The sequence below is a fragment of the Anthonomus grandis genome, chromosome 22, assembly GCF_022605725.1.
Source record: "Anthonomus grandis grandis chromosome 22, icAntGran1.3, whole genome shotgun sequence".
NCBI lineage: Eukaryota > Metazoa > Arthropoda > Insecta > Coleoptera > Curculionidae > Anthonomus > Anthonomus grandis.
The window spans coordinates 26,129,756-26,155,531 of NC_065567.1; the positions used below are offsets into that span (position 1 = coordinate 26,129,756).

The 25,776-nt window shown below is 32.5% G+C and overlaps 2 protein-coding genes and 1 long non-coding RNA gene across 11 annotated transcripts; 2 read left to right on the plus strand and 1 right to left on the minus strand.

The window, feature by feature from the left end:
- The first annotated feature begins 644 nt into the window (after window positions 1–644).
- On the plus strand, window positions 645–17,034 carry LOC126748409 (zinc finger RNA-binding protein). Of its 4 annotated transcripts, none has more exons than XM_050457639.1 (19): window positions 645–812; window positions 2,941–3,250; window positions 3,500–3,626; window positions 5,048–5,279; window positions 5,524–5,725; window positions 5,977–6,117; window positions 8,013–8,120; window positions 8,289–8,471; window positions 8,798–8,852; window positions 9,996–10,102; window positions 10,341–10,490; window positions 10,754–10,848; window positions 10,904–11,090; window positions 11,142–11,259; window positions 12,583–12,674; window positions 13,389–13,484; window positions 13,951–14,205; window positions 14,708–14,810; window positions 15,459–15,700. In XM_050457639.1, exons 1-19 carry the CDS (start codon window positions 763–765, stop codon window positions 15,611–15,613), a joined length of 2,766 nt encoding a protein of 921 aa, XP_050313596.1. In that variant the 5' UTR covers window positions 645–762; the 3' UTR covers window positions 15,614–15,700. The 4 variants fall into 4 exon arrangements, with proteins under 4 accessions (XP_050313596.1, XP_050313597.1, XP_050313599.1 ...); XM_050457640.1 differs by having other exon boundaries at window positions 12,586–12,674; XM_050457641.1 differs by lacking the exon at window positions 15,459–15,700 and adding an exon at window positions 16,594–17,034 and having other exon boundaries at window positions 646–812.
- Window positions 17,035–18,147: 1,113 nt separating this feature from the next.
- LOC126748813 (arginine/serine-rich protein PNISR-like) lies at window positions 18,148–23,929 on the minus strand. Of its 6 annotated transcripts, XM_050458289.1 has the most exons (14): window positions 23,574–23,720; window positions 23,332–23,489; window positions 22,658–22,994; window positions 22,472–22,602; window positions 22,255–22,414; window positions 21,924–22,093; window positions 21,620–21,736; window positions 21,457–21,565; window positions 21,028–21,081; window positions 20,821–20,948; window positions 20,597–20,765; window positions 19,023–19,350; window positions 18,636–18,958; window positions 18,148–18,442 (listed from the first exon to the last, which is right to left on the minus strand). In XM_050458289.1, exons 3-14 carry the CDS (start codon window positions 22,938–22,940, stop codon window positions 18,402–18,404), a joined length of 2,013 nt encoding a protein of 670 aa, XP_050314246.1. In that variant the 5' UTR covers window positions 22,941–22,994; window positions 23,332–23,489; window positions 23,574–23,720; the 3' UTR covers window positions 18,148–18,401. The 6 variants fall into 6 exon arrangements, 5 of the variants coding, with proteins under 5 accessions (XP_050314246.1, XP_050314245.1, XP_050314242.1 ...); XM_050458288.1 differs by lacking the exon at window positions 23,332–23,489 and having other exon boundaries at window positions 20,821–20,915; window positions 23,574–23,929; XM_050458285.1 differs by lacking the exon at window positions 23,332–23,489 and having other exon boundaries at window positions 23,574–23,929.
- Window positions 23,930–24,214: 285 nt separating this feature from the next.
- Window positions 24,215–25,617, plus strand: LOC126748814 (uncharacterized). Its single transcript, XR_007664820.1, has 2 exons — window positions 24,215–24,569; window positions 24,631–25,617. It is a non-coding gene; the product is annotated as an uncharacterized LOC126748814 (long non-coding RNA).
- The last annotated feature ends 159 nt before the right edge of the window (window positions 25,618–25,776 follow it).

Consider the following 25,776-nt stretch of genomic DNA (forward strand, 5'->3'; position numbering starts at 1 on the left):
CTAATTTTTTGTGGAGAATATATACGTTTTCGCTAAAATTTCTGTACCTATAATACAGCAAATAAATTCTCGTCTAACAAGACATTAATATATAAGAATAATTTTTTCAGTATAATTATTTGGAGCATAAAATGGGTTGTGAATAATAAATAATATACTTGTCAACAATGCATTACACTTTTTTCAAGTTTCTTCTTTATCGATCGTCACTCAACTCTGGAAAGGTTTTGACGTCACGCGCATGCGCTATTCGTTCGATTTAGCTGAGCCCGAAAGACGTGCTGCATGGCCAAACTGTGCCTTTTTTTGTACTTTCACAGATAAAAATATCGGCAACAACACAAATATAAAAAATATGCTTATGTGTAACAAAATAACATATTTAACTGATGAAAAAAGATATTAAACTGAACGAGAACAACACTAAAATTGGTTTTAAAACATCATGGATTGAAAAGTTCCACTTGTATTGCCGCTAACCTATATTTTCATTGCCCTTGATCCTTGACAAGACGTTTCATTGTATTGACCTATCTGGCAACAGCGATCAACTTAAACGAACGTTGCGCATGCGCGGTACAGACGAATTACTGTCGGGAGAATTTACTAATGATTTTTTTCTGCCCGCGTTTCCGGTCAGAGTTGCCATAACTGTCATATCGGCTGTCATCTTTCGGATTTTGACTGTTCGCACCACGTTCCTTCTTCGGGTTTTCGCTACGAACTCTGTGACGCGTGTTTAGTGTGTGTGTATACTGGATAATGGCTACCAATAATTACTTCGGTTTTACACACGGCGGAACACAGTACAGGTAAGCGATAATTACTTAAGATTTTAATTTGTAAAATTTGTCTGCTTTCATTAATAAGCTGATATAAATAAAACGAAAGAAATTTGTAGAAATTACAAAGGAAATGTTTGGAATATTTCGTCCTTGGGCCACCATCACCGGCTGGCTGATATTAAGCCGGATCAATAAGGCGTGCTGCGCTGCATTCATTTTTATTTTTCTGTTCTAGTTTCATGTATCCTGGTTTATTGAATTGTCACTGTCTATTAATATCCTTAAAGTGAAAATATTGTATAGATATAAAGATCTAAATAAGGTGAGTTTTAGTGCTTAAAAAGTATAAATTTCAGTTCAATAACCGAATTACCGCAGAAATCATTACAAAACCCCATTTCATTAACAAAAAAGAAACTTTTAAATTTCATTACCAGCTTATTTGTCCATGCCTGTCAAGGAAAACGCTTGGCAACGTCGCACCTTGAGTTAAAACGAATGCCGTCCGCCATTTTGGTGTGGTTGCCGGTTCTGGAATCCGGTAGTTTCTCGCCGCACGTGTTTCGCTTTTGCCATTATATAATTGAAGTTTTCGTTTTAAAAACTCACTTTTTATATCCTAAAGAGTTCACTTAACAATTTGCGACGTACAATTTCCAAATTATTCTCGCGTGAGGAGTGGCGCATCGTGATTTTCTAGAAGGTAAGCCCTCGAATGTAAAATGAGACCCGTTTAGCTGCTGTTGCTAAGCCAATTTTCGGTAATTTGAGGATTCGATGCATTTGATGTAATTTCACTTATGTCTAATTTCTTCTAGAATCTTGTAACGGTTTTTTAGTAAAACGTGCATTCATGGGAATCTCGTTATATTACACGTGTCTTTATCTGCCTTATTGGGTCCTATATTATATTCAATTAATAGTGAGAGGGGTTAGAAGTAATGATAGGGTTACTGTGTGTGCTAATAAATTCTTTTTTTTTTTAACTGAATTTAAGAATATTGGGCCAACATGGATTTTTATTGGAGGGATTTTAAGATTTATTGCCCCTTCTGCCCTTATTGTGACCATTATAGGCCATGTTATGTGGTAAAAAGGTATGATTTTTGCTTAGTTATGTTTAACATAACCTTGAATTTTTGTTTCCCCAATTAAGGGTTTTATAGTTCTTTTCATGAAGATAGGTTTGCATGTCCTGTAGGACTAACAAATATGTAGCAAAATAGTATTATAAATGATCATTTGCAATTATTTAAATCATAGTTAGTCAGATGATTGAATATTTTTAATAAGTGATCAGTGTAACGCCTTTGACTTCGTTAATCATGCAATATTATTTATTATTAAAAGTCATATTTTTTTCCATCAGTTTTCTTATTTGTTACATACATGGAAAGCGATACATTTTAAATCTTTTTTTTTTTTCAGATTAATTTATTTTACATAATTGATTCATTTTGAAACCCAATATTTAGTGAACCTCATCGGACGCTTATTGTTATTGTCAATATACTAATTTTTTTTTTGTATATTAAATACATCTTCAAAAAGGTCATACATTGCGGAAATGATTTTTCTCAAACTCGGCTCATGTCAGCTGACAATATGAATTAATGTGATGCAAATAGACTAGACTATGTGAAACAGAAGTAAGAGAAAACTTCATGCATTTAGTTTTTGTCTGAAAGACTGCAAAATTATACCAATTTATGAGCATTATGTTTTTTAATAATAATAATAACCTTATTAATCTCAAGAGGACATAGTATTTTAATGAAAAAAAATTTTTATAGAAAACAGTTTTTTGAAAAACTGTTTTCTATATATGAAATACACTGTTGTTTTTTCTCATAATTTTGTGTATAATTTCATGATCTTTAAAACTCTACCTTATTGTTATAAGAATTCTTAAGAATATTCTCTGATTTTAAATTATCAAGAATTTTCCACTGGTAGTCTTACAATCCAAAACATTTTTTACCTAACTTGTTACTTTAATACACAGGTTCCTAAATGATGTTCCTTTTAGTATTTGCTACTCTTGAAGAGCCATGATGTGAACAACAAAACTGATATAACCTTAATTCTTTCCATTGAACCTACCTATTTCAAAATGGGAACAAACAATAATATTAATGAGTATTTAATTCTTAAGCGCTACACCCACTGGTGCTGCCTATCAAGCAGCAGGTCAACCTGGATATACTGTAGCTGCCGCTCCCGCCCCCGGTGCCGCCGCCACATACGGAGCACAGAGACCCGCCGGTTACGATACGGCCTATCAAACCGCCGCTCAAGGAACTTATGCTGCAGTTGGTGGGGCCACACCAGCATACGAATACGGTTACGGTCAGACAGCTGCACCCACATACGCGCCCGGCTACGAACAAGCCGCTGCTGGTAAAACAGCTACTTACGCAACCACTTACGCCACCCAGAGAGCCGCTACCCAACAGGCTCAAGCAGTAAGTGTCATTTTATATTTTGACAGTTTGTCTTTTATGCAAGGAGAATTACACATATGGTTTCCAGTACCAATTTGTGATCAGACACCTTGCAATAGTGTAATAGAGTTTTGATTTTATTGTGTTTTCTCTCTTAAGGTGCGGGAGAAGATACCTAATTAGGGCTCTGACAATATTTTATTTAATTATGAAATAGCTTTTTTTATTTAATAAAATGTTAAGCGGCTATAATAGGTTTTTTTTTAACAGACGGCTGCTGCCAAACCAGCTCAATACGCAGCGACTTACCAACCAAACGCTACTGCTTACCAAGCGTCGTACGCCCAACCTGCTGCACAAACGACGATAGCCACACAACCTACCACACAGGCTAAAGGTAAGTCTTATTTATTTTTACCATCCAATTATGAATAGCTTTGAAGGTTTTCTATATGATGTTTTATTAGTATTTGCTACTCTTGAGGAACCATGATGTGAATCATTAAGCTGATAAGAAAACCTTGATTAAAAAAAAATTCCAATTTATATAACAAAGCTTATTGTGATTTAAAAAAATTAATTATCAACTGCAATGAAACAAGAAACTGCTGAGAATTTGGAATAAAAGAAAAAAATTATGGATACAACAATTGAATTTATAATGAGGTATCTAGTCAGGTTGATTTCTTTATGTCATTCAACAGGTTTAGTGTAAAATGTAAGGAACTACTTTAGTTCATCTTATTTTGCTCACAAGTGATTATCAAAATTTATGTTTAGTTTGTTATCTAGGCTTAACATTTGATTTTTCTATTGCCCTTTTTTTGTGTGATACTTTAATCTTTGACATAATTAATAATGTATTTTTATGTATAACTGAAGTTTTCCGTTAATGAATAAATAAATCGGAAAGACAAAGTTAAAAGTCTCAGATTATATATGGAGGAAACTTCATATTTAATTTCTATATAAAATATGCAGGCAATCATATTTTAAATTAAAAGGAAATTTCCCAGGAAACAAAAAAAAAAGACTTATAGGATCACTAATCCTTTCAATATTGACACTGTATATGTGTAATAATATAATCAATTTAAACTGTAAAAAATACAAAACAGCTGTGTTAGGTATGTCAGATGTTAATTGTTCTTAGGGAACATATCAGTCAACATATCAAGAGCCTTCTCTTTAAACTAAATAATAATTATCAGCATATGAGTTTCATGTGCATAAAATAGTTGAGATTCTAAAACCTGTTAATATCAGAAAGACAATAAATTCTGTATTCCCAGATGAAATACTGATTTTTTAAAATTTTGTTTTCAGTACTAAGGGGAATGGTATACACTATAAAATACCAAAATTGAACAGAAAAATCAGTGAAACAGTATGTTACTGTTTTACTGTTTTTAAATTTTAAATAGTACTAACTTAAATATACTATTATATTATTGTTGTAATTGTTATTAGATTTGTTTTGTTCCTGGTTTATTATTTGGTAGATGTCAACATTTTGTGCAGATCTATTACCGGACTCTAATACTTTCCTTAATTTCCCAGAGATTTCCATTCAAATTATGTCATTATATTTTAATTCCAAACAAAAAATGTTAATAAATCCAATAGTTTCCAAGTTAAGAGAAAATTAATAAAATATTTTTGGGACACAGTGTAATTCCTTCATAATTTCCTTAATTTTCTGCTGATTTCCATGGAGATTGTGTCATAAGGGTTTTTAATTCCAAATAAAAAATATGCCTTATTTATATTAGCAAATATATAAGTTAGCATCCCAAGTAAAACATGATTAATTTACAGCAAACAGCGGGACGTATTCCGGGTACGACGCGGCCCTTTATTCGGCCGCAACAATGTATGTCGCGCAGCAGCAAGGCGGCGTGGCTGCGCAGAGCGCCGCAGTCTCGCAGGCCGCGCAGAAGCCCGCTGGTTGGCAGGGCTTCAAACGAGGCGCGGGGGGTAATAAAGGCCAAAGACCTAAACAGCCGCCCAAGCCACAACAGCTGCATTATTGTGATGTCTGTAAAATCAGGTAAGCCTTTATTATGTTCATGGTTTTTTCCGTGTCCGAGTCTTAGAGTCACTATTTTAGGAATTCGGTCTTAATAATAGTGCTAAAGAAACTCGAAAAGTAATGATACCAGCTTATGCCCCAAATTGTCTTGTTTATGACTTATTTGGGTACCTTGCGAGGCGACAGCCTAGAAAGTTAACTTAGAAAATTGTATAGGCATTTTCTAGTAACTAAATTTTGAAAAGAAAAATCTTTTTTTTAGTTGTGCGGGTCCACAAACCTATCGAGAACATTTAGAAGGACAGAAACACAAGAAACGCGAGGCGGCAACTAAGATGGCGGCCAGCGTGGCGACTACGAACGCCAACCGTTCCGGAAACTCGCTGCGATGTCAGTTGTGCGACGTTACTTGCACTGGTAACGACGCATACGCTGCGCACATTCGCGGCGCAAAACATCAAAAGGTAAATTTCAAACAAACTAAAATTTAAACGCGTTTGTCCGAGTCTTAGAGTCACTATTTTAAAAAAATTCATTTTAATAATAGTGCTAAAGAAACTCGAAGAGGAATGATTCCAGCTTATGCCCCAAACTGTCTTGCTCTTGACTAATTTGGGTACCTTGCGAGGCGACAGTTTAATTAAAATTGCATGCATAATTTGATTAAAACAAATAATGTATTTTAAAATATTATTACTAATACATACATATTTAGGTGGTGTTGCTACATACAAAATTGGGAAAACCAATTCCGCCACAGGAACCAGAAATCATTGGGGGAGCCAAGAAGTCAATTGCCAATGCGCCAAAAATCAACTTTGTACAGTCTGGAGGCTTGGGTATACCTCCACAACAGGTGAATACTTTTATATTTCTTGTAAGAAAGTAGTTTTAAAAAAAATATTTTTATATATATGCAATTTTTTTTAATCTTGTCTTTGAAATGGGATTTATATCACTATAAAAAGTAATAAATAATAATGCAAATGTTCTTCTTGGCAAAAAAAACAATATTTTGTAACTGGCTAGTTCATCATTAGCTAATAAGTAATAATATATATTATGATATTCAAGTATTTTTTAGAGAAATAGGTAAAATAATGAAGAACGAAAAAAAAACAAATGTGTAATAATAGGTGATGTATAAGAATATAAAGATATTACAATGAATGCTTTTGATGTAACAAAATGTGTACAAGTAATATTACTAGAAAACCACCCAATTTTTATTGAGCTGCTAATAAAAGATTATGTGATAGCAACTAAAAACTTACAATGCCAAATATCTCATAATGATTATCAATTTAGATAGCAAAGTTATGAAATTCGTAAAAAAACAACTAAAACAAAACTAGATGAAAAAAAATGGAGCAAAATCCAAATCTAATATCTTTTAGAGAACTGGCTGAAATTATTGAAAACTCAAAAATACAATGCTCTAAGCAATATAAAAAATGTAAGATTTAAAACAGAAGAAACAAAAAATAGCATATTTTTAGAGTTGACAGAGAAAAACGAAATTTAGAAGATGATGTCGGAACTAACGCAAAATAGCACTCAATGCATAGAGCAAATCGCTACTAAGGATATAAAAAAAAACTTGTGAATATTAGAAGAAAAATTAGAACTTCTTAGAGAATTAGAGAATCTTTCCAAAAAAGTTAAAAACGGCGAAGATCATCCTCATATACAAAAATAGCATGAATGACTAAAGGCTGATATTCCTATTAAGTACATTTTCAAAATAAGTAGAAAAATACAGGTGAGGATGATTAAGTTCATACAAGGAAAGTTCAAATATATCTCAAATGATATGGATAAATAAAGCTTTTGATCTGGTTGATATACAATTATTACTTAAAAAATTTAAAAAAAATAGGGTTCAGAAGGAAAAAGTTTGTTGTTAAAGCCCATCTTAGACACTTGGTAGTTTGTTAAAGAAATGCACCAAAATATCTGTTAAACAAAATATAAAGAGTGGAAAATAAATCAATTAAACATATATACCCTTTTGATTACTGAACTCCTAGTGAAACTTTATATAAACAAACTAAAATACTAAATTTAGAACAAATCAGAGAAAGTGAACAAATAATATTTATAAAAAGTGTGCAAAAAAGTTGACTTAAAACAAACCTAAAGTCAAAACTAATACAAATTTAAAACTGTCATAAATATTCTATGAAAAATAAATACATAAATAAATGTGGTGCTAATAAGAAGTAAATGCCAGAACTTTCCACTGTATTGTATTATACAAGCATGTAATTCAGTACTGAAAGAATTACAAATATTGGAAATTGTAAGGAAATGTGTAAAACACTAGAACCAATGCTTTTTAATAAAATTATGTTTCTTAATATAATCAGTAATTCAAAAATTATAATCTCATAAAACTAATATTAGTACTGTAAAATTAAGTACCTTAAGTTCAAATTAAGATTGTTAATATATACAATTTAATAAGTTATAGGCTCTAATGCCAGTTTATTGTAAACTGTTTAAGGGTCATTAATAAACTTTTGAAAAAACAATTATTATTGTAATTACAATTAGGTTTATGTTGTAAGCTCATGTGTGTTAATAGTAGTAAGTACCATAGTTATTAGGCTGTAATTTTTTTGTTGTTTAAAACGCGTTTAGACCGAAAAAGTTAATGACTTACAAAAAAACCTAATCGTTTTACAACCCCTTTACCAAAACAAGTATGTCCCGATTCATCTTACAACGCCTATTTCATCTGTGTTCCAGGGAAGTAATGGTGAACCCATAAAAGAAGAGGAGGAAGATACTCCTGAGCCAGACATACAGCCAGTTGGTCAAGATTATATTGAAGAAATCAAAAGTGAAGATGGAAAGGTAATTTTAAATAAAAAAAAGGAAGAACCAACATTAGTAGATTTTCAGAATAATATTCTGCTCAGTATCGCCCATTTTTCAAAACAAAACCTGCCTCGAAAATGGGAGACATCTGTTCAGATTTGTAATGTGTCTTGGGCAAATCTGTAGGTGGTTACATCTTTTCAGGTGATGAGTTTCAATTGTAAATTATGTGAGTGTCGGTTTAACGATCCAAACGCGAAAGAAATGCATATGAAGGGCAGGAGACATCGACTACAATACAAGAAGAAAGTTAATCCCGATTTGGTTGTTGACGTGAAGCCGTCTTTAAGGCAAAAGAAGATGCAGGAGGAAAAGTTGCGTAGGGCGGTAAGTGCTTTTTTTGGTAAAGGGGTAAAGACGATTCAGTATTTTTTTAATGCGCGAACATGTATTAATTTACTGGAAACTGATAAAAAATAAATGACTATAAAGTCTATAAATAAATAATTAATTAGCGACAATTGTTCCTTTTGTTAAGCTCCAATGTTTCTCAAAATTTTAATGTTGTCGTAAATCAAATTGGGTTTTTTCACCCTTCTGCTTTTAAGATTAAAAGCTGAAAGGTTTTGCTAATTCATACACATTTTATTGCCTAAACTATATCTTCATAAAAATTGGGGTTTTTCTTAAAAGTCTTTTTTTTTTAATTGTAGGCAATGCGTGAGGAATTCTGGGCCCGACGACACGGCTTTAATATGGAAGATGAAGGTAATAATTTAGATGTGAATTATTTCTTGTCACCTCAGTTTGTATGTTTGCTGAATTTTGTTGGATATAGGGTAAACCTTAAAAATAATTTCAAGATAAAATATGAGTTAAAAGAACACAAAGAATTTACTACTTTTTAAACTTAAAACGAGTTAAAATTATTTTATTTCTGTTCTTTTAGAGTCTTAAGAATATATAAATAAATAAGGCCTTCATTCATACCACACAAAGTTACAATATTAAAAAAACGAAAATTAGTATTTATTTGTTCTAAATATTCAGGCTCACGAAGTCTAGCAAATGAATGCGATTTTACTAGTAATTTAGATTTATTATGGAATGATCTGATAGAGATCAAAACGTTGACAGAATATATATTATTATGAAAATGTAAATACGTAAATTATTTTCCTAGTTTTTGCACTATTTTATTTATATTTTGTAGTTAAAAGTTAATTAGTGAGGTTTATTTATGGTTTTACTTACGTTTACCTTAATATTTGCTTCTATATAATAGTGTCTAGTTTTTAAGTAGTTCATCTTGTTTGAGGGATTTACAATAATATTCAGTTTTAATTGTTTAGTCAGTTTTTACCTTGGAAACAATTAAACGACAGTCAAGGCGAGTTAGGTTAGTGTTTTTTTGACATTGACAATAAAAGTGTGTTCCCAAATTTTGTTACAATATAATAATTGATCGTCTTAAGCAGTTTTTTTCATAATAATAACAATAAGGACTTTATTTGTATATTCACATTTCAGATTACATATTGACAAATCAAATTAAAAGATTATTCAAAAGGGCAAGGTTCAGTTTGTCAGATTAGAAATCTAACATATTCAATTAACTATATCCAACAAACGTAAAAACTTAGTTTTTATCGATTTAAATGTAATTTAGAGATTTGTTTTGTTTCCTTTTAAAAGAAGAGTACCGAGTCTTAGAGTCACTATCCTAAGAAATCAATCTTAAGATTAGTGCTAAAGAAACTCGAAGAGGAATGATTCCAGCTTATGCCCCAAATTGTCTTTTTTTTATGGCTTATTTGGGTACCTTGCGAGGCGACAAAACATTACTTGTTTTTAACGAAATTTAAATCAAATAAGTACTTCATTACAGTAACATCTCTAATTTGTTTTCAGAATCCATGTATTGGGAAGATAGGCGCAGATATGAAGAATACATGGATATGATGAATCGCGGAGGAGGTTTCCCTAGAGGACGACCCTTCCCAGGCGGACCACCTCCGGTAATTTTTTTTAAAATTAGATTTCACTTAATTCCGAGTCTTAGAGTCACTATTTTAAAAAAATTATTTTAACAATAGTGCTAAAGAAACTCGAAGAGGAATGATACCAGCTTTATGCCCCAAACTGCTTTATTTTTAGTGACTTTGGGTACCTTGTGAGGCGACAATTTTATCCTAAATTATTTTTTATTTCAATAAACAATTGAAATACAAAATTAAATCATAATTTATTTTTTAGTTTGGTTTTCCCCCTGGCCCAGGACACAGGCGTGTTGAATCGAGTGACGATCGTCACGTCATGGTGAAACACGCCGAAATTTATCCCAAAGAAGAAGAATTACAAATTGTTCAACGCATCGTATCACATACTGAACGAGCTCTAAAACTGGTAAGAAATTGATTTTTTTGAACAATAATAATAAGCTTCAAATATGTCCTTATGATGAGAAAAAAAACCGCTAGGGAAGGACATTGCAAATATTTCCGGTAGGCACCGGCACGTGAGTTTTCTCACTGTTAAAGTTTTGCGATAGTCAGTGGCCCTCTGTGCGTAAGATTATGAGAGCTGAAGGAACTAAAACCAATCAGTCATAATGCTTAAATGTTTGTTGGCTAAAAAAACATTCATTTTTTTCCGTATTTTTTTTTTAGGTATCAGATCAGTTGGCCGAGTCTAAAACTGGCGACGCTGAGAAAGAAAAACCAACTGAGCAACCTCAAAAAGAAGACGGACGCGATAACCAACTGTAAGTTGTTAAAAATGTACAATAATCAATTTTATTCCAAAATGTTTTTCCTCAGATTCTCTTTCCAAAAAGAACAAGACGCCTCACGTATGCTGCGAGGAGTAATGCGAGTTGGAAATTTAGCCAAAGGACTTTTGCTGAAGGGTGACAACAACGTGGAATTAGTAGTTCTGTGTGCAGACAAGCCTACTCTCACCCTATTAAAGAAAGTCGTCGAATTGTTGCCAGCGTCATTAAAAGTTGTAAGTAACAATATTAACTTCAAAAACAAATCCACATAATTTCCTTCTAAGGTCTCTCCCGATTCAAACTATCAAGTCCAAATAAACCCAGCCGAGGCCGGTTTAACGGTGCAAGCGGACGGAATCACCGTTCTAGTCCAATTAACCAGTCCGGTCATGCGTGAACAAGGTAAGTTACTTTTAAGCCATTTACTTGAGCACAAGGGAGTTGGTAAGCTAAGATTTTAATGAAAAGGACATTTGTGGCATGGTCGGGGTCTCGTTGGCCGTCGCTTTTTTGACATATACACAATTTCTTGTTTATATGTCAAACAATACGGTGGCTGCTGGCGAAATCTCGAAAGACAGGAGATGATCAGTGATATTGAGAGTGATTGATTGAATTACTTTTTTTTCTTTTTTTTTTTTTTTGTTAATTATTAGTTGTGTGGTTTAGGCAAAAGAGTAGCAATTGATATTAGTGTCATCATAATGTTTCATATTCAGGTTTTAATTACTTTAAATTATAACTTATTTTGAAATGGAATGGATGATCAAATGTTTATGTTAATAAAAATTTTATTATATCATAATTTTCCCCTATAATATAAATTTTTTCTAATCTAAGGTTAATAATTTCTTTTGTACACGCACTACAATCAATTGTTCAAGAATTTTAGGTTTATTTTAATTTAATTACATAAAAGAAGTATTCTCAAGTTCACTGTGAAACGGACAGGTGGACGGTATAAAGAGGTTTAAGCTGATTCACTTTTATTAACTAACGTTCTTTTCTAGATGATTTTTTTTACTTGTATGTACTATTCAGCAGCTTAAACCTTAAACCCCAATAAATATTGGACTTTTGTCGACCCAACAATAGAAGAGCAACCAGCAATTTTATTCATGGTAAACGGCATCGGGATTTTTCTTGCTGTGCGACAAATGAAGTTTGGACAAACCAGTAATTTATTAATATACCATTTTTTTTTTAATATTAACTTTCACTTGCCGCCCAGTTCATTATTTTATTTATTAACTAGAGTTCCCCAAGAGTTTTTTTTAAATGGTCCAATACTTATGTGTAACTATGCCTAAATGTCCCGTTTTCTAGAATCCCTCCGCAACGGTGTATATGGGAAGAAGGATTTTTGACCATGCTAAGTGCCCTAGACTAAGCCAGGCCCAAAACTTATTTAGGAGAAGGGTATCTCTTACTCCTATGCTCGCTTTCGTTTGTCCGAGTCTTAGAGTCACTATTTTAAAAAATCAATTTTAATAATAGTGCTAAAGAAACTCGAAGAGGAATGATTCCAGCTTATGCCCCAAACTGTCTTGCTCTTGACTAATTTGGGTACCTTGCGAGGCGACAGAGTTTCATTTTTAAATATTTATTTAAAGAAAAATAAGCGTAGAGTGTAAAAGATACCGCTCTCCTACACTTACTGGGTCAGACTTAAAGATCTACCGGGCCCCATGGTCAAACACCCTTTAAAATGTGAGTTGTGTCTAGAAGCTGCGAGCGGCGGTACCGACCGGGACGTTCTGTCGAGAGGAAAATGTCTCCAGGCGCTGGCAGCGCTCAGACATACCAAATGGTTCCAGGTTTGTTCTATTATAACTTAAAGCTCTGTTTTTTCATTTTATTACAGTCATTTTATTTATCAGTCAGTTCAAACTTATTAACGCGTTATTTGACGCACCTCTGCAAGAAATAAATAACCTGTATCCATGGAGGAACTTAATAAACTACTACTTATTATGTGGCTTGTGTCAGGTGTGCAATCTATGGAAAAAGTTTTACTTTTGCTTATTTTAACTATCATATACGGTTACTCTCTAATTTAATCTTTGTAGAGGTTATTTTTTGGGTTGGAGTTTCAATACAATATCTTCACGTTATTTTGTGTTTAGGGGCTTAATTTTTTTTTTAAGAATTCACCATTGTGAAACCAGGTTCATTTAATAATAGAATTTTTAAGCCGTAGATTGCATACCTTGTGTTTACCCGCAAACAAAAAAAAAATTGATCTGACGATGTGGATTTTTGATCAAATAACGCTAAAAAAAATCCTTTGTTTATAAATTCTATTCGCGAGTATGAAAAAAATTTCACATCTCAATCATAATGTTAAAATTGCATTTTAAAGTAAAGGTTCCACATAAAGTCAGCTAGCTTTCTATTCAAGAAAAAAAAAATCTCGAAATTTTGAGGTCATTCAATCTAAAAATTTATTTAAATTTTCGTGGAACCTTTTGTTGCTTACAGCTAAAATATATATATCCTAACCTCTCCTCTAATTTATTTGACATTTACAGGCTAGAGCGTTGGGACTTCATTCATGCGTGATTCTTATCAGGATTTTGAGAGATCTTTGTGTGAGAGTGCCAACATGGTCACCATTGAGCTCATGGGTAAGTAGTAGAACAGCCATTTTATTATTTCACTCATTGAATTATAAAACTGCTGTTTTACGTCAGAACCATGCATCTAGAGAAAGTTAAATTTAAATAAAATTAAAAAAAAAACATTAATATATCAACTTTTTTGCAAGGAAGACATTTTTTGATAAATATGCTAATTTATATAAATCAATTTTTATTTTTTAATTTTATTCAATTTTAAATCAAATTATGGGTTTTTTGTTATTTCCTAATAATAAATAAATCCTAAGTAATTTTTGCTTGTAACTTAGTTTAAGAAAAAATGCAGATACGAGGTTCAGACTTAGGACGGCAGAAGACAACACATGATGTTTACTTTAGTATTTGCTACTCTTGAGGAGCCATGATGTTAACTCATTTCTGACTAAAAAAAATACAACCTAAAATTTATACTTTATTATAAACGACAAATCTGACTCCTCAATTTATATTTCAGGCCATGGAACTGTTAGCGGAAAAAGTAATCTCTTCGACCCCAGGACAAGCACAGCTTTCACCAGGAGATGCCCTGAGGAGGGTAATGGAAGCAGTGGCTGGAGGACTTTTACTCCCAGGAGGTCCGGGACTTGCTGATCCCTGTGAAAAGGACGGTCCCGATGCGTCTGGAGCCCTTACAGCCCAACAGAGGGAGGACTTGACCTGTTCTTCACAATATGCCCTTAGATTGATTTCGTTTAGGCAAATGTATAAGGTAAGAGTCATGTAAGGCATTTACACCATATTTATTAAATATTAAAGACGCTATTTAACTGAAGTCACACATTTTTGACGATGTAGTAAACACCCGTGTCCTAAAAATAAGTACGTAAATTTGAGCCTTCCTAAATCTGCTGTACAAAACATAAAAGTAACTAATTGCATTTAAGTTAAATCCGAGAAAATCGAGTTTTAGTATTTCATTTTGTATTGATTCATGATTCAACTATTATTAAACAAACAATATTGGTTTTTCTAAAATAAAAAGCATTCCATAAAAAATCCATAGATGTCAAATATTTACAAAAATGTCAGTTAACCACCATTATGCTTTGGATGGCAGAAATGGGATGGTATAAATATCATTTATGTCGGTATAAACCACTAGAGACTAAATAAAATAAACCCACAATTTAGTACTAGGGTTTAAATTAGTCCTTCTGGTGCAAACTATGCTATTGAATAATAAATAAGGATTATTTATGTTCATTTTGCAGGTGTTGGGTACTGAACCTCTTCCGCCCCCACAAAAACCGTTCAGGAGGGACAGGTCGGCACGGAAACGTCGCCGCTCTGGTGGAGAACAAGAAGGATCAGAGAGTAAGCTATTTTTTGGTTTATGTTTATTTAGTTGGTAATTGTACAGAGTGACTTATTTGGAAGAAAGTGCAATTTTCATTGAAAAGGCAGCGCTCTGTACAGTTAAACTATTCAGCAAAGGGGTTTGGCAGAAACAATTTTTATTATTGATTTTCAAACATGTGTAACACTTAATGATGTGATTTTTAAAGGCACTTTTTTGAAAATTAGTCTAACAATTGTATTTTTCAAACTCTTTGTGAAACAAAGTTTTTTTTTAATTACATCATTTTTTTTTATTGACCATTTTGAAAGAATCTGTGTTTGTCACTCACCACTAGTCTTTTTGTTTTATGTTTTCACAAATAGGTGGTTTTGTTTTTTTTTAATTCCTGCCCTCATGCCTATAGCCAGACTGGCAATTTACTCAATGTGCTAGTTTTGACTAACAAAATCATTTAATATGAATAATAAAATATGGTTTTCATGCACTAATAATACTAACCTATATTTTTATTAACATTTGACCACCAAGTCAAGACTCTTCTTATCATTAATAAGTTTTGTAAAATAACAAAATTAAGTTAATTTACTTTAAAAAATTTAGACTTTCGAAAGGTCCTTGTTGTTTAATTTTGAGAAAATAATCCTTAATTCTTATATTTATAGGTTCAACCGGGTCTTTTACCGAAGAAGTTCTTATGTCGTGCCCTCTTGTAAAAGTACCGAGTCAGATTTCAGTAAACAAGCTACTAGAAAATGTTAAAAATCATAAAAATCTTGAAGAGAATAATTTAAAAAATAAGCCTAAAATCAAAAGTTAAATTAAAATGTTTTACTTGTTATATTTGCTCATTTAGTTTAAGAGAAAGTTTTACGTTTGTATTTTAATAAAGCCTATTTTAACATTTTTTTTTAATTCTATATTATTTGGTGAAGTACGCTTATGATAAGCTCCAGGAGTGTGACGTCATTGTATAGATATGTTGTTCAACATTCTAAACAAGCCTTTTGACGTCACTGCTTCTGGCATGTATTCTTAAAGTATATTTATCCTAGGACTCGAAAGCTTAAGCAACATTAAAGTGATTTTAAGGAGGTTTAGCCTATAGGAATTCTAACGGAAATAGGTAAAAATTAAGAAACAATGTTCTGTAGATGATTTTTGAAAAAACCATTTGCTTCGCATTCATATGGGCTGCTAATGCTTACAACTATAATAATTGATAATCTACTAACAAATTTTTGTAATAAAATTAAAGTGTTCTTAGTAAAATATTATTAAGAACTCTTTAATTTTAATTTATAAAATATTGTATCTGTACTAACATTAACATTATTATATTACTCTCTAAAAATTACTTTTAAGACATGTAATTTTTAGGGTGTAATAATTATTAGTATTTATTGAGTTGGCCAAAAAGTACTGTAAAGTCGATGTAAGTTTCCTTGAGAATTAATGCTACTAATATTTGCATTGCTATCAATAAATTAGATACTACTTTCTGACCAACTCGGTATCGTATCAAGACCTTGAGTATAAGGTCCTGGTAATGTATTATTGACAGCGATTTTTATTTTTTTTTTTAGAATTTTTTTTAAGTTCTTTTTTGCTTTTATTTTGTTGGTCAAAAGTTTAGACTGGGAATTCTGTGTAAAGGGTGCCTAAGAAACTTGTTTGCAAGTGTAATTAATGTTTTAATGAAACTCTATAACCAATAAAATAATAGTTACTTAGGCACCTTTTTATAGATCCATTTCTTGGAATATTATTCAATATTAATCATGCGGGTTATTTTTCTAGGCGACACTGGTAAAGTAATAAAAACCGAGGAAGCAACGCCCGAAGCGACTCCAGTAAAATGACAGGTTGAGGGTTCGCTTTAGTTTTATTACAATAGTAACTAAATTATTCACGAGTCAACGTCGGTGATTTCTTTCCTAGAAATTAGTTCGTCTTTAGGTCTTTAATTTACAGTATTGTGTGTCGCGCGACCAAACATGTCCAAACAATAGTTTGAACTATAACTATGCACTAATGTGAAAATGCAAATTTAATTGTACGTCTTTATATAAGTTATTACGCAGTAGGATTATTTTGTGATTATAATTTTTAATCTTAATTTAAGCCAAAACCACCATTTATAGACATTTATTTTGTGCAACAATTTCTTTTTTGGAATATTATTAACCGAATGTTATTTGATTTTTTATTAATTGAAATAAAAATTAAGTCCAACTGTAATACATTTTTTATTGACCTTTCCAATCCCATGAGAGCACCTGAAAACTTTTAAGTTTAGAATAGGATGTTGAAACAATCTTAACTGTGGCAAACATACTGTTTTTCATCATTCGGATGAGTCAAGATCTTTCTTTTGTATTATGATGGTCCAGTTGTTGTAATTTTTGATCAGATTTATGCAAATCTGCAGGTACAATTGGTTGCCTTTAAATATGTCTAGAGCATAGATCGTCAAAATTGTCTTACATATAAAGATGATTATAGACAATGCAGTTTATACAAAAATTTCTTGACTCCTAGAGTTAAACGCCCAAAAAATTATCCCATATACTAGCAGTGCTTTCGAAATTTGCCAAATACAGTATCCTTCTAGATGACTCATTCATATATTTTGAAACAAATTTGAGTGACAAAGGGTAACTAAAATAGTTTCGGTCATTCTCCACTAAATTTGAGTGAGTTTTCCATTCAGACATTCTATATGGTAAAACCAGGTTAAAAACTGCGTAGTAAAGTTTCAGTAAGTTTATTAATATTAGATGCTTTTATTGACATTCGTGTCATTTGCAAATTGTGTTTGAGATAGAATTTATTTAATTACATCAAAAACGTGGAAGCGTAGTCTAAGAAAATTTGATCTTGAAAATTGTCCCTTTTTACTTTCCAATCTTGAAGTATAGATTTCTTAATTCTTAGGAGAATATGCCACATCTAACGATTGACAGATGTGTCGCGTTATGATGCATTGATTTCAATTCTATGTCAAATTTTTGACAATCCTGTATAATATTAATGATATTTTTGATAGTGGTAGACATTGGTAAAGTAGTAAAATGATGTTTTACTAAGTAGCTAATATATAAGGAGCCGTCGCCACCACCACAGTTCAAGGCCGAACATTGGCGGGACTTTTCAATCGAAATACAGTGTAAATAAATCAATTGACAATTTTGGACATCGAGTGAGTTTTTTAATTTACACCTAAACGAACAGTAAAAGCATTACAATATTCAACGAGTGAGTGTGGGCTCACTTACGTAAAATTATGTTTACCTTAATGGTTAATTGAGTAGCTGAAAAGATAAATGAGGAGGGAAATAAAACAAACTGCAATACAACAAAAAAAAAATTATATTTCAGCACGATCATTTTAATTCATACAATGTTAATTAAATAAAGAATTAAATTATATAGTAGTAGGCAACAATTATATACATAATAGTGTTATATCAATAAACTGCTTGCAATTATTGCAAAAAAGTGGCTTGACTGACCAAACGACATTGGAGATTGAATTAGTCAAAACAAATTATTACTTTTTATACCTTGTTAACTATATATAATACGAATTACTTATATTATCACCATCATGAAGACCTAATTGCCTCTTTCTTTTTTCGTGCGTATCCTGAGTAAAAAAAGAAAGAAAAAAAACATTAGATTTGTGATTATTTAAGTTTGTTAACATAAGACGAAGACAGGTACTAAAAACAAAAACAATCCTCCCTGGTCTTCGTCTTATTAACACCAATATACTACAAACAGAAAAAAAATACAACCTGCGATTGTCGAATACTTTCATCTTCTGTGCGACCTCTTACCCCTGGAGGATGACCTGGACGACCTTCTCCGTCTTGAGGATTTTGAGGAGGAACGTCGCGACCTGGACGACTTCTTACGAGATTTGCTTCGTGATCTCGATCTCCTTCTTAAACTGTCATAAGACTTTGATCGGGTTCTGCGCGAATTTTTACGCGAGCTTCGCTTTGACGATGAGTATTTTCTTTCGCGGGATCTGCTACGCGTTCTGGACCGCCGTGAGGACTGACGGTAACGTTTTGAGGATTTACGTGAGGAGTATGAAGATCGCGAACGTGATCTAGAACGTCGCGAACGTTTCGAGTAATAGGAATCTGATCTGGACCTGTTGAATAAAAAAAGAAAGAATCATATTATTTATTTCAGAGAGTATATTTTTTTTAAATTACCGTCTGCTCCTTTTTCTTGATGCTTCATAGCTATCCTCTCGTTTATCTCTTCTATAACTTTCAATTGATCGCGCCCTTTTGGAACTTCGATTAGTACTCACGGATCTTGACCTGCGTTTCGACGATTTCGAATACGATCTGCGTGACCGAGAATCACTTCTCGATCGGCTTGAATTATTCGATTTTCTTCGAGATTCCGAACTACTTGAGCTCCGTGATCTACGTCGAGAATTGCCAGTTTTCGACGAGCTGTCGGTCGAACTTCGGTTTTCCATGCTAACTTTTCGTTTGGGGCTCGGTTTATGACTTGACGATTTTGTGCGTGTTTCTATGGAGAAAGAGGATGGTTTGCTTACGAAAAGTCATAATTTTAAAGAAAGTATAGTTAATTTCTGATTTAAGCAACTGAAATTTAATTACAAGATGTTTCAAAAAGTACTCAAATTTTCTATTATTTATCATAATAACTATGATCTCTATATTGTTTGTATTTATAGCACTCCCGGCGCGGACGCAAATATATTCTTTCAGAGATTACTGAGCTTGCTTGAGTAAAAACTTTTAAAAAGCAAATTAATTTTATGTGGCGATCTTAACATTGACTTCTTCAGTGTGTGTACCGCTCAAGAATCTCTCCAGTCGATTGACCAACTTTCATATACGTCCTAAATCATTTTAAAAAAGTTACTAAACTTACTTCAATTAAATCGTCTACAAACGATAGCCATGATTTCATAGCGATCGTCAACGAGTCCTGGTTCTGAGATAAGGATTTAAGTCAAAAAAAAGGGGTAAAAGTCCACTATTTCCCATTCCACCACATCTCACCTTTCACAAACAGCGTGAATTATTTTAAAAAGGTACTTATTTGACTCATTTGGTATAGTCATGCATATTAACTTACCAAATAGAATTTCTAAAACTAGCTAAAGCACTATAGATTGTTGATTAGATGTAGATCACTATTAGATTAGATCACTATCATGTGGCTTTAGAAATAAAGTCGATACCTTCCTTTCCCTCATTTCGCAAAGCATTAAAATCGTACTTACTGGAGAGAGCCTTGTATGCAGTAAACGACTTTTTTATTCATACTTAAATTTAAATTTCCCACAAACTTTTTAATTTAAAAACCGAAAACTAAAATAATTTTTTTTTTAATATTTTATTTTGCGCGCTTGTGTTGCTATATACTCTTGATTTGTTTACCTTATATATATTTTAGTGTATATGGATTTTTCTTTATTTACTAATTAATTTTTGTATTTTGATCCATATTATATTATATTAACCATATTATACAATTTTGTTAAATTGTATAAAGTATTGTGTGTTTTTCTCTCTATGTGTATTTTTGTATGTTTTGTATTTTATTTTTACTAAGGCTTTGTCTACAAATTGACAAATTTTTTGACAACAAAGCATTATATTAAAGAACCTAAAAAACTTTACGTTTACACCCTCTACCTGTTGAATAGGCGAAAAAATTGATATGTACCAAGAATAGTACGATTAAATTAATTAAATAACGACAGTAAGCCCTCATACAGAAAAGAATCCTTAAAAATACTGACCTTGAGAGTTTGCCTCTACCTGTGATTCTTTATCTTTCGATTCCCGGCTGGAAGAACGGGAACTACCGCTAAGACTTCTTCCCCTTTTAGTCTTCTCAACTTCGGCTAGACGGTCTTCGATCTCTCTCTCGGTTTTGGTAAAGGCGACTTGACGCCTTCTTATGGATTCCTAGCAAAAACAACAAATTAACTTTTCATTTAAATTTAAAGAAAAAAATACTTACTCTAAGCCTGGAGTCGGACTCAGACTGATTGACTCTTTGATCTTCTTGGTCGGTATCGTCGCCGGTTGAAGACTCCTCCCCATAAGCACCCAAACCTAAGGCATGTTGCTGTGATAATCCTAAGGCTTCTTTCAATCATATTGTAAAAATCACTTGATTGAATTAAGTAAAAATCCTAAGAAAAACAAGAAATAAATAGACACTTACCAAGTTTATGACTTATCATGGCACCACTGGGTGCAGATCCTAGCTGATCCGATGCTGAAGTTTATAACAATCAATTAATAACATCTCTTTTAATTGAACCTAATTCTCCCCACTATAAAAATCTCAAGTATATTTAGGAGATGTTAAAAAATTGACACAACTTAACAGATTCAAATTTACAAATTTTAAATGAAAATCAATTAGTGTTGCTGTGTCAACCTTTAAAAGTAAAAAACAAAACGCAGCTCGCTTTCATCTGCTTACCATTATTTTCTTTTTTGATTTAATTCTTAAATATTACAATAATTAACTTTTTAATTATATTAATTTTTTTTGTTACAAAAAAAAACAATGATTATCACCTCACAGCCAATGTGAAAGAGTTAACTGAAATAGAAGTTCTTTTTGGGCCAATATAAGCTACAATACCTCTGCGTTTTGTCATAAACCGTTGACGTTCCTCTTTGCATACGTCTTTAATCATACTGTTCGTCACTGTTAGAAGAATCTCAGTCATGGATTTACGCACATGTAAAATCTAGGATATAAAAGCATTTATTTTGGTAATTTTTAAAATGAAAAAACTGCTTACCAACTCATCTTGAGTAAGAGGTATCGCAGGAGGTGAAGTTGTTTTCTTCTTTATCGTCACTTCCTCTTCATCCTCCTCCTCTTCCTCTACTCCAGAAATATTCTCATTATCACTGTCCTAGAAATATTATAGGTTAGACATCTGCACACTACTAAGACAATGAAACAATGATATAGAAAATATGAAAAAATCATATTCTCATTTATATATCCCTATCTCAGAGGATGGGAATAAGTGGGAATATAAATGACACTTTATGCCAGAAAAACACTATTTCTTTTGAAATATCTTTTTGAATACTTACAAAACGACTCTTTTTTAAATTCAAAATGTTTTTTTCTTTAATGGTAGTTTTAAGAATTTCCATTTTTTCTTGCTCTTGTACTTTTAGTTTCTCAGTCAGCTCATCCATTGCTATCTTTTCTTTTTCGCGTTCAATTTGCTTTAGCTTATCTTTTTCCATTTTTTCCAATCCTAAAATTAAATTTAGTCACACAATCAATTTTTTTAAGTGAGCCCCTCTTGAATCTCTGAGTTTCATAATATACTAAACAAACACCTTACACATAATAAGAAACTGAAAAGCTACATCCTACTGCATTACTACAATCCACCCTAAAAGAATCCTTTCTTACCTTCTCTTATCCAAGCAGGCAACTGTTTTCTTTTATTAGCATCTAATGTTGGAAGACTTGGGGCAGTTTCAGCCTCTGTGGTTGCTGTAGATGCTGCCAGTGGTGCTACTGGAGTCCCTGGCGCTGGGGAGATTATTGTCACCTTTGTGGGTACATTAACCTTCCAAATCAAATCTATCAGTCAATAAATTTAATAAAAATGTAGCAACAACATTACTTGTACCTTGCTGTATCTTTTATTATGTGGTTTGATTTCAGCATGAGTAATTTTACCCATAGCCATGCCAGTCCAAAAGGCTGGTTGTGTATTGTTAAATTTAGTGGGGGGAGGTACAGCACTATTATAACCTGAAAATCCAAAGATGAATCAAACTATCAATAATAAAATATGACCCATAATTACTTCCATATGGGATAGCATTGTCATTAGCAGCATCTGAAGGTGGTCCTGTAAAGCCAGTAGTTGGTGTAGGTAACAATGGGGTCTTTATGGGAGCTAATGGAGCAGACAGAATAGGAGGAGGAGGTACAGCAGTTGGTGCAGGTGGGTTCCAACTGTTTGTTGAGTACCAGTTGGGTCCACTTTGAGGATTCCAATTTGTCCAAGCTTCAGCCCCTGGGGCTGGAGGGGCTTCTGGTGAGGGATTCCAACTGGTTGAGTCATCTTTTTCTGTTTCTACTTCCATTTCTGCTTCTCCTCCCTCTTGAGGTTCAGGGTCTTGCGGTTTTTGCCTTTCTGACTGTTTGAATAAATTAAATAAATAAAACATATTTAAATTTAAAAAAATTAAGAGTATAAGATGGCAAAAGTCTATATTTGTCAATTTTGTGACACCAGAAGATTCTCCATTGATTAGTTCGTTACTTTTAATAGATTAGAGAAGAGCCAGGGGGTTTGAGGGATTCTTAAAACCATAAATAAGCCATTTGATTTATTTATGGTTAACATTTTGTTATACAAAAAATTTTGTAGAAAGTAAAAATTCAGAATCTGAGTTTAAATTAGGTTTTTTGGAGCAAGTTTTTTAACAAGGATATTACAGGGATATTTTAGGACTTAAGGAAACTGGCTCTTACCTTCTATCTGATCACTTCACTTATAAAGACATCTACTTCTATTTCTTCTCCGGAGCTGCAACTTATGTTAGCAAGTCATATTTTGTTATGAAAACAAAGCTTTTAATCTAACTAGATCCACTTATCTTGAGAGTGTAAGTTTTTGAAATTGTATTACTCTGAAATGACAGAACTGCAGGGTTATATAGTGAACAGTTATGATTTGCAAAGCATTTGGTAACTGACTTGATATTAAAGCTTACCTTGCGGTCCCCTGGTATAGGAGGGGGCCCAGCCTCCTTCATAATGATCCATTGCTGAGCCAAAGCAGCCCAATCGACCTGGTCGTTGGAAGCATTTTGATAGGCAGCAGGATTCATTGCCCATTTTGTATATTTTTGAGAATCAGTAGATTCGCTACCTGAGTACATTGCTGTATAAAATTCACATGAGGTCTGTGCAAATATAAAGCATGTTTATGAGAATTATGATCTACTTTACAAATACAATATCAAACAGGATACCGGTATAAAGATGTAATAAAATCCGAATTTTTCTCTTTCACAAACTCACTAATCGACTGATGCAGTGTTGCGATGCGATCCAATTTGATAAAACGTCAGTTGTCATTAACGAACGTTTGACAGCAATATGTGAATAAAAATATAGGCTGGGGATAAAACACGCTGCGCCATCTCTTGCATAAAAAACTTAAAATGTGATGGTGATTTTTTACGATTGGGGAACAGAAATCTTTTAACTTGAATATTGGCGGAGACTATCAGTGAGCTGTAGGTATAAGTGTCCTATTGCGCCATCTATTTATTGAAAGTTAATGGGCAAAAAACTACCCTTCAATCAATTAATTAATTTTACATTGTTGCCAATAATCATTTACGTTACACAATAATTTATTTTATTTTACAAAGACGCTTGTTCTAGATCTAAATGCTTACTAAAACAATCTTTTGTGAAAACCAGCTCGTTGAAAAAATTAAAAATACTATAAATATTTTCTATAATCTCCCGACTGCTCAGCCCAGGGCCATATCCTAAAAAGAAGAGAAGAAGAATTATTTTTAGGTTATGAACACATAAACTAACCTAACTTAAGGAAGAAATCAACGTTTTCTCTTAGTTCCTAGGGCTTAAAGGGTTTGAGTTTTGCGATTCTTCAATGTACCACAAGTGCATTGTTGTCTCAATACTTTTTATTTAATATAGCATAGTCCAGCTTACCTGCAATACAATATATCCACGTAAGTAGTCTATAATTTACCAATCCAATGCAATTACCTACCTGATTGTTTTCAATTATAGATGGACTTAATAGACAAATTAAAGCTCAAATACCCTGGCCTTAAAAAACATTCTTGTAAAGTGAATTTACCAGAAGATGCTAGATATTCTCTGCTTTTAGTGCCAAAAACCATTGATCCTCAAAGTTTAGTAAATTTGAAAGCCCACTTAGCGAAAGATACTTTGGTGATTTTGAATAAAAAGGAGTATATGTTTCAAGTTTCAACCAAAAAGCCTGATCCAATGTTACTCAGTTTAGAAGGAGGTAAAATAGTACAGCCTGAAAGCATCCAAGTTCTGCAACGGTATGTTCCAAAATTGGTTGCCCAACCTCCTGAAGTTATTTTAAGGGAAAATATTGCCTTACCTACAGATTTAAAACCGCGCCATCCACTTTTTGGAGTAAATTACAAAGAAAAGTTGCATCTAGGTAATTCTGTTAAGGCTAAACTTCACGAGGCAGTTGAAAACAAATGTAAAGTTGAGAGGAAGTTGATCAAGAAACAGTATAAGAAAAAGAGGAAAAGTTCAAAAGTTGAAGATGTTGAAGAATTCCTGTTTAAAAGTTTAAAGTAATATTAAACATAAATCGAATGTGACAAAGCATATTGTGGTGACTCTATTTTTAAATTTTGCCCATAGAAACATTCTAATTTCATTCAAAGTGACGCCAAGAGGACATAACATCTATACAAAGAACAATTATTAAGTAAAATTTCGTGGAAAATTGTTCGGACTATAATTTGGCAGGTGTTCAATGATTTTTAGATTTGTGGACCTGCCATACCCGTCGCGACAGTGTGAATTTCCTGATATAATATTATCCGAAAATAAAAACTATGTGAACTGGATACAATATTAGCCAGAAAATGCGGAAATCGTCTACTTATCTCAATGGCATACTGGCTATAAAAATGTCTCCAGGCAACAATTTTTAACCCCAAAATAATATAGTAATAAATGTATTGTTAAACTTTATTTTTTAATATATGGCGTTTATAGCCTTGACATCTGTTGAATTATTGTTTAAAAATGTGGGGCAATTTTTGTTTTAACCCCATTTTCCAAAAAAAAAAAAAAAATAGAACTGGAATTTAAGTTTTCAGAGATTTATATATGTCACAACTTCATTTATAACCTAACTATAAATCACAAAAATATAGAGAA

What these genes read in the sequence shown, in the direction of transcription:
- LOC126748409 (XM_050457639.1), top strand. Translation starts at nt 763, where the DNA reads ATGGCTACCAATAATTACTTCGGTTTTACACACGGCGGAACACAGTAC. An exon ending in TGTGATGTCTGTAAAATCAG is followed by an intron (nt 5,280 to 5,523) that starts GTAAGCCTTTAT and finishes TCTTTTTTTTAG; the next exon opens with TTGTGCGGGTCCACAAACCT. An exon ending in CTTTAATATGGAAGATGAAG is followed by an intron (nt 8,853 to 9,995) that starts GTAATAATTTAG and finishes ATTTGTTTTCAG; the next exon opens with AATCCATGTATTGGGAAGAT.
- LOC126748813 (XM_050458285.1), bottom strand. Translation starts at nt 23,741, where the DNA reads ATGTACTCAGGTAGCGAATCTACTGATTCTCAAAAATATACAAAATGG. An exon ending in ATTTAAAAAAGAGTCGTTTT is followed by an intron (nt 21,737 to 21,923) that starts GTAAGTATTCAA and finishes TAATATTTCTAG; the next exon opens with GACAGTGATAATGAGAATAT. An exon ending in CTCTTACTCAAGATGAGTTG is followed by an intron (nt 21,566 to 21,619) that starts GTAAGCAGTTTT and finishes TTTATATCCTAG; the next exon opens with ATTTTACATGTGCGTAAATC.